The sequence below is a fragment of the Propithecus coquereli genome, unplaced genomic scaffold, assembly GCF_000956105.1.
Source record: "Propithecus coquereli isolate 6110/MARCELLA unplaced genomic scaffold, Pcoq_1.0 Scaffold3, whole genome shotgun sequence".
In the NCBI taxonomy this organism is placed as follows: Eukaryota; Metazoa; Chordata; class Mammalia; order Primates; family Indriidae; genus Propithecus; species Propithecus coquereli.
Genome location: NW_012148618.1, coordinates 3,323,806 through 3,331,487, shown reverse-complemented (window position 1 = coordinate 3,331,487; position 7,682 = coordinate 3,323,806). Strand labels below are relative to the sequence as shown.

Sequence of the window (7,682 nt, the reverse complement as noted above, 5' to 3'; positions counted from 1 at the left end):
AAAAAATTGATCTCTTAAGCTCTGGAACAATAGGGCAGAGCTTACTAATTGGTAGGCTTCTGGGCAAGGTTCCAGTAGAGAGGCAGCAATTCCATTTGTAATCTCCAAGATCAGAATGTGACTTTTCTCTATTACCATTCAGCTTCTTAAGCAAAGATGCCAATATTGTTTGTGAAGCTCATGTCTCTGTTAGCATGTGGAAATGAGGTGGGGAAAGACAGGATTGGAGATTGAACAGTTCCTTTTTCTTAATCGCTATTACTAGTGCTGAACCTCATCATCCCCCTGACCTGGTGTCCTGGCATCCCAAACATCTCAGGGATTCCAAGAGACAGATCTGTGCTCTTCTCCTTGATATTCTTCTCTGTTGGTACTTCAGAGTTAGCCTTCTCGACCCTGCTAATTCAGTTACTACTCCTTTGTCTTCTCTCTTCCAAATTTTTGTTGGAATCTCTTGTCTGCCGCAAACTTCTGTCCAGTTTTCTTCGTTTTTGGAGGTCTAAACATTTTTTATCTTTGTTGTTGCTATTATTATTACTATGCTGCTTAGATCTTAGGAGGGAAAAGGAAAACTAATGTAGCCTGCCATTTTAAATATAATTTCAGTGTGTTTATTGTTTACCTTAAAAAATCAGGTTTAAAAAAAAGGATAGAATGACCCTTTTTACAGAAGAAAAGTAATATGAAGAGTAACTATAAGGAAATGCAATCAAATGTTAATGGTGATCATGTTCAGAAGGGTTGAAGAGTAGAGAAATGATTTTGAAGAGTTTTCAAAAGTCCTACCTACCAGCTACTGTTAACATCATATTGTCCACACCCAGCTGCAACGGTGATATCTTTCTCTAATAACACCATTCTTAATTATTGAATTGTAGGTTTAAAAAGCTTGAGAGAGGTCAATGCAATATTTTAGCTGTGCCATCATAAATAATATCAGGTCTTTGTTACTAAGGAAAAAAAAGAAACAAAGGATATTGGGATGACAACCAACTAATTCTGACAAGTATATACTACACAACCATCTCTGTGCTATACATGGCAAGTAGAAAAGAAGTCATACACATTACTTACATCCTTCATAAGTTGTGGAAATGAGATAAGAATCCATTTTTAAAAACAACAGAAAAAACAAGTGATTTTTTTAATTAGATACAGGATTGCTTAAGGCATACAGAAAATAATGTTGGATAAAAATAATCAAGGCATTATTTGAAAGATATGAGTCATGAGACAAGATCCAAAGAAGTTCCTAAGAAGAAAAATACCTTTTCCAAAATATTGAGAATGCCCAGCTATTCTCTAACTTTACTAAGAACAGCACCAAAGAAAATGAGCTTATTCCATTTTGTCCTTTTAAAGAACTGAAAATAAGTTTAACTAAAAATTTGTAACAGAACTGCATCTCCTTAGTCATTTCAATAGTTCAAATGTCAATTTATTTTAGTTGTTTTAGTTAATCCAGAGCAAAAGAAAAAGTAAGATTGCATTGAGTAATAATACTATCATAGTACTGAGGGCAGGAGGACAGTATTCAAATTCTGCAAGAGGGTTGTTAAAATAAATTGCTTTCCACTTCAAAATATGTAAAATGCTCTTTCTCTCTCTCTCTCTCTTTTTTTTTTTCCTGTACAGAAACCATCCTTTGGGCAATTTGTCTATTTACACTAACCCCCTTCATTGTATGCAGTATATCTTTCTGTGTCTGCATTTGTCATATTGTATTATAATTATCTCTTTAAAAATAGGTTTCCCTAGTAGATTTTGGAATATTTATGGTAAAAGACTGTGAAAGAAAGAATAAAACAAAGGAAGGAAGGAAGGAAGGAAGGAAAGATAGAAGAAGAGAACAAGAATGCAACTCCTGAGACATTGGACTAGTTTTTCTAGGAGAAATGAACTGATTCCTTGGGGATATCTTTCTTTTATAACCCCATTCCAAATGATTGAATTGTGGCTTAAGAGAGTCTGATGTGAATAGAAGGGATCTAAAGCAGTTAAATGAAATAATAAGTAGGCATGTTTACTCTTCCACTCTAGAAGAAAGAGAAGATAAACTTTGTCAGTATGGAAAGGTTTAAATTTAACCACCTAAAATAGTGTCAAATTATTCCCTGTTAGATGAAAAGTAAAAGATAGTTGAATTTTAGGGACTATTCCTTAAAATTATTAATAAGTTAGGGACCAATGAAGGTATCAGCTAGTTCTCTGATTTTGCAATTCTAACAAACTATCCCTTCTGCTTTTCCTTCAAGGAGAACTTGCGACTCCATTGTCGCTTCATAGCGTTCTTGACATCCTGGTTCCTCAGAGTATAGATGAGTGGGTTTAACATGGGAGCGATGGTGGTGTAGAACACAGACACCACCTTATCCAGTGGGAAAGTAGTGGATGGACGGAGATAAATAAAGACACAAGGCACAAAGAAGAAAGTTACTACCATCAGATGAGATCCACAGGTAGAGAGAGCTTTGCGCCGGCTTTCTGCAGACCGTTTTTGAAGACTAAACAGAATGACTGTGTAGGAAGCCAGAATAATAAGGAAACACCCCAGAGAGATGAGTCCACTATTGGCAACCACTAGCATATTTACCAGGGCTGTATCAGCACAGGCAAGTTTTAGGACTGGGTGGACATCACAAAAGTAGTGGTCTATGACCTGAGCATTGCAGAAGGGCAGCTGAAAGGTCAGGAGGGTTTGAACAAAGGAATGACCCAGGGCCCCCAACCAGGACAGTGATGCCAGCACAGCACAAGCATTGGCACTCATGATGGTAGTGTAACGGAGGGGTTGGCAGATAGCTGCATAACGATCAAAAGCCATGACAGTCAAAACAAAAATCTCAGCACAACCAAAAAAGTGGAAGGTAAACATCTGAGTTATACAGCCCCAGTAAGAAATAGTCTTTTTCTCAGACACCAAGTCTGCAATCATCTTGGGTGCTGTGGCTGAGGAATAGGCAATGTCTACAAAAGACAGGTTACTGAGAAAGAAATACATGGGTGTGTGGAGCTGGGGATCAAAAAAGACGGTAAGCAAAACGAGCAAATTTCCCACCATAATCATGATGTAGAAGAGGAGAAATAAGGCAAAGAACATCAATTGCATTCCAGGATCCTGGGAAAGTCCCAGAAATATAAACTCGGTGACATTGTTGGCCACTTCCATGGGGCCCCAGGCAGGACTGGTGGAGGGGCTCTGGTTCTCTGCAAAAATAAACACATGTTATAAACCACTGTGAGCATGGAAAGCCTAACAGGAACAGTTGGATGAAAATAAATAAGTGATGTTAAATATCATAGAAGAAATTCCTCATATTTCTTGAACAGAGTTTATGATGTTTTTCTCATCATTAATTTTTTCCACATTATTGACTCACATTTCAATTTCTGTTAAAATTAGCCTTATAGTTCCTTTCTTCCAAAAAGAATCTAGCGTATCCGAGATTTTTTTTTAATTAGATTTAATGTTTTTTCCTAATCAGTGGTCTTTCTCTCTCTCCCCCTCTCCCCAACCTCTCTCATCAGCAATTTGCTTTGCATCCTGTGTGTAGTTTAGGTGCCAAAAAAGAAAAAGAAAAAGAAAGAAATTTGCTTTGTGGTAGAAACTTAAATTGTTTACTAAATGAATTAATTAATTTTTGAAGCTATAGATAAAAACGTGAAGTCAGAACCTGAGATCTGATGTCTAAAATTCCAGGTGAATCTTTTTATTATAATATATACAGATTATCTGTAGAAAGGTAACATTCTATTTAATCAAAAGAGGAAGACTCAGTTTCCAATTTCTAAATTAGATTGAAAGTTTCAATACAAATAAAAATCAAGTCATTTTTAGTGACCGAGAAGAACATATAGAGTAGCCTCTTGTTCACCACCAATGAATGCTTACAAATTAACACTGGGGAAATTTGAGTCTCAAGGCTTGACTTGCATGTGAAAATTCTACTTTGCTTTGCCAGTAAGAATATAGGATCTATACATATCTATACAATATATACAGAGAAATACTTTTTTCTATGTTGCTCTAAATGGTTGAAAAGTTCAAAAGCCACCAAGTTCCCTTACATTCTCAATCCCTTTGCCTTGAAAAAAGACCCAGATAATTCACTGTCCTTGTAATCATAGGTAAGAATAAAGAATAAAACCTCCCATGCAGACAAAACTATAAATGGTTGTTTAAAAAGTGTCTGATATCATTTTAGAAACCGTATAAAGGAGTGATTAAGGCATACAGAGAAAAATATTGGATAAGAAAAATAAAGGAAAAATTCTTAAAAGATATGAATCATGAGGCAAGATCTAAAGAAAATCTTTGAAATATAATAACAATGGCTTTTCTGAAATATTGAAAATTACTAGCTATTCTCCCTTTTTACTTAGAATACTGCTTTTCTGCATGGATAGTGGAAAGAGCACTGCTCAGAAGTTGAGTGGTGTAAGTTTGAGTGTCCTCATCAGCTGGGTGACTTTGGGTCAATCTATTTATCTTCTCTGAATCTCAGTTTTCTCCCTTATAAAAGATGCATGATAAAATTATTTACCTCATAAAGCTGTTTCAGAATTAAAATGAGATCATCTATGTAACATTTTTTGTATTGATGAAGTGTTTTTCTTTTAATTTGAATCTATAAAGTGGAATCTCTCTTTAAGGAGAGATTTGCTGAGCACTTTACTATGTGCAGGATTCTGTGCTAACCTCTTTGCATATGTTACCTCACTCTGTCCTCACAACGATATCTTAATTTGTACTACCTCCATTTTACAGAGTAGAACAACAAAGATTGAAGATGTAAGATAAATTGCTCAATATAATAATGAAAAGGCTGGTATTTGAATTATGGTATTTTTATTTCAGAACACACACAATACACACACATCTCCTTAAATAAATGATAGGTAGAAAGATTAGATGGATAGGCAGATAGGTGTATAGATAGGAAGGAAGGAAGGAAGGAAGAAAGAAAGAAAGAAAGAAAGAAAAAGAAAGAAAAAGAAAGAAAGAAAGAAACAACTGGGCTTGACTCACAGCTCTGCCTGTTACAGGCTGCGTAACAGGAACAAAATTTTCCTAAGGTCTATTAACTTCAGAGTCCTTCCCTGTGAGATAATGCTACCCATGGTAAGGATCAAATTACACAATGAATGTAAAAAGAATAAGCAATCTTCCAAATCTAAGTCATGATCATTTTAGTGGTGGAATTTCATAAATATCAGTATCAGACATCTGAACTCTGTGGACCAGAGTGTCTGTGGGACCGATTGTTCCCATTGGTTTGCCCAGGTTCTTAACTCAAATTTGATCTCTCTAGGATAATGCCAAAGAATATATCCTGGTTATAATAGGATCTGTGTAGTTAAAGAAAAATGTGGCTGCTTTATTTAATTTCGTGAGCTTACCTAAGTTATTTCAAACAGGTCAATTAGCAAAGAATGCAGCTCTTGAAATATTCTGAGAAAGAGATTTCATCTTGGTTCTTCCTGTGAGCGATTTGCAAAGGGCAGAGATCAAACATACTGGATCTCTTTCCTAACAGCAAGCTCCATCCCACAGAGAGCTTTTTTGTGCAATAGTGTCCTTGTCTTCAATATCCCTCATAGAGACATATGACACATGTACATGTTTTCTTGTCTCATGTCACTATACATCATTTTGCTACCTATCAATTCTACCCCATTCCTCTAATTGGTCACAATTGAAGGAGCAATTCACTAATTGTTTGTGGAGCAGAAAGATAAGCAAGTAGAGCACTGAAAAAAAATCTGCAAATGAGTTAATGTAACCCAATGTGGAGACTGTTTAAGGTATCATCTACTGGATCTTCTCTATTTCATACAGCGCCAATATTAATTCATCCTCTCACTTAATAAGTATTTACTGAGTACAGTCTCTGAGTCTGGTACTGTGCTGTGAATATAAAAAGATGAATAAAGCATAATTCCTGACCTAAAGCCATTCATTTTAGAATAATACCTTTAAATGAAGTCCCCAAATCCTCTTAGACTAGAGCATAGTTTATGTTGAGCCCTGTAGTTACATAGGTATAGAGGATCTCAGAGATCACTTGATTTTATCCCACTCATTTAGCCATTGGGGAAGCCAGTGAGGCACAGGGAGGAAATTGAATTATCTAGGTTTCATTGTTAGTGGTAAACCTAGGACTAAATTATAATCGAAATAATATTGATACACACTTTAACCTGTAATTATTTCCTAAATTACTTAGTAGAATTACTAGAACAAATGTTGTAAAGAATGTAAAGAATTTAAAGATGCATCTTTATCCTTGAATATAACTTGAATCAGTCAAAATTGCCCTTGCCTCTTTCACTGGTGGGTAACTTGTCATTCCGGATAAAAAACTTACCCTGGCTGTCTTATTCAGTGTGGTCCCACAACATGCATTTGAACAACCTGAAATCTTGGATCAAAAATTTTTTGTGAGATAAGAATATGATCTATACTCAGATATACACACTGTAAGACTGAGATCTGTATAATGATGCTTCTCTTATGTATGTGCCACACTTCCTCTCCTACAGCCCAAAAGGCTGAGATCCCAAGTTTCTTCCCTCTCTTCTCTCTTTCTCTCTCAAAAAAGATAGGATTTTATGAGTTCACAGCCATGCCATGCCTTCTGATCTTGGTCTGCAAAAGCTTCCTGTGCTCCTGGCCACCAAGAAGAAGAAACTCCCAGCAACCTTTATGCATCGTCAGAACCCTGAGGGAATTGGTGGGCAAGTAATTGGGTAGCAGTTGGAGAGTCTGTTATGCAGAGAAAGCACAGGTGTCATCCCAAATAACTCCTTATAAAACTATATTGAAGGCAACTTGGCAAGTAACTAGTCAATAAATAGGCCATTTCCACTGTTCTGTACAATTTTCTCAAAGTTGTATTAAGAGAGGGGAAAGATGGTGCTTAGGATCATTACATTGGACCACTAATCCAACAGTAAGATAGCTTATTTGCTTATAAAACTATTCAAATATTTTACTGCATTTAAAATTTTTCTGCAGTTCAAGTAGGCAAGCCAAATGTTTAAATTAGTGGCACTGTCATGGTGCTGAACAGAGAACTCTGGAGCACCAGGCACCCAGATAGTATCAATCATGTGCAGTCTGAAAAAACAGAAACTTTATCTGTTTATTAATAAAAATAATTTTAATATGGGTAATTGGTTAAGTGAGTACAGAGGATTGAAAATGCAAAAGGGAATAGACAAAAATTCCAGCTTTCTGAATATAATGCTACCAATGCCAGATACCAACTAGACATTTAAAATGATTTGCCAAGACTCTAACATTTGCTGTGAAAGAGGAACATCAGAAAAAGGGGGTGCTGCAGCCAGCTGATGCTAAAAGAAAGCCTGGAGCTCCATGTCTATGTCAGGTGCCTGGCTGACCCACAGCACCACTTAAATCTTTCTGTCAACACACAGGTGACTCTGGCTGACAGTTTCCTGTTCTTCAGGATATTCATTGCAGACAAAGGACATCTGTGGAAACATTGAGTAGAGTGAAGGGGAAAGAGGAAAGTGTGATCTGTGCCAGAGATGCCATTCTCACCTTCACCCACCCTATTTAGAAACCTCCCGAGAGGCATCCTTGTCCCTGGTCTGTGAGGAGTCCTGTAGCAACACATACATACATACATACATATGTATGGTTTCTTAAACATAAA

The 7,682-nt window shown here is 36.4% G+C and overlaps 2 protein-coding genes across 2 annotated transcripts in view; both read right to left on the bottom strand.

The window, feature by feature from the left end:
* The window catches only part of LOC105814195 (olfactory receptor 4S2-like), a 3,095-nt gene extending 1,377 nt beyond the window's left edge, over nucleotides 1-1,718 (bottom strand). Inside the window, exon 1 of the mRNA XM_012649095.1 lies at nucleotides 1,673-1,718. Within this exon, the coding sequence (XP_012504549.1) occupies nucleotides 1,673-1,718 (46 nt within the window). The remainder of the gene's footprint in view (nucleotides 1-1,672) is intronic.
* Nucleotides 1,719-2,230: 512 nt separating this feature from the next.
* On the bottom strand, nucleotides 2,231-6,350 carry LOC105814194 (olfactory receptor 4S2-like). The gene is made up of 2 exons (XM_012649094.1): nucleotides 6,299-6,350; nucleotides 2,231-3,207 (listed from the first exon to the last, which is right to left on the bottom strand). Exons 1-2 carry the CDS (start codon nucleotides 6,348-6,350, stop codon nucleotides 2,231-2,233), a joined length of 1,029 nt encoding a protein of 342 aa, XP_012504548.1.
* Nucleotides 6,351-7,682: the final 1,332 nt, after the last annotated feature.

Coding starts and splice junctions, on each gene's coding strand:
- LOC105814194 (XM_012649094.1), bottom strand. CDS start 6,350: ATGACAAGTTACCCACCAGTGAAAGAGGCAAGGGCAATTTTGACTGAT. Junction 3,208..6,298: donor GGCAATTTTGACTGATTCAA/GTTATATTCAAG, acceptor TTATTTTTGCAG/AGAACCAGAGCCCCTCCACC.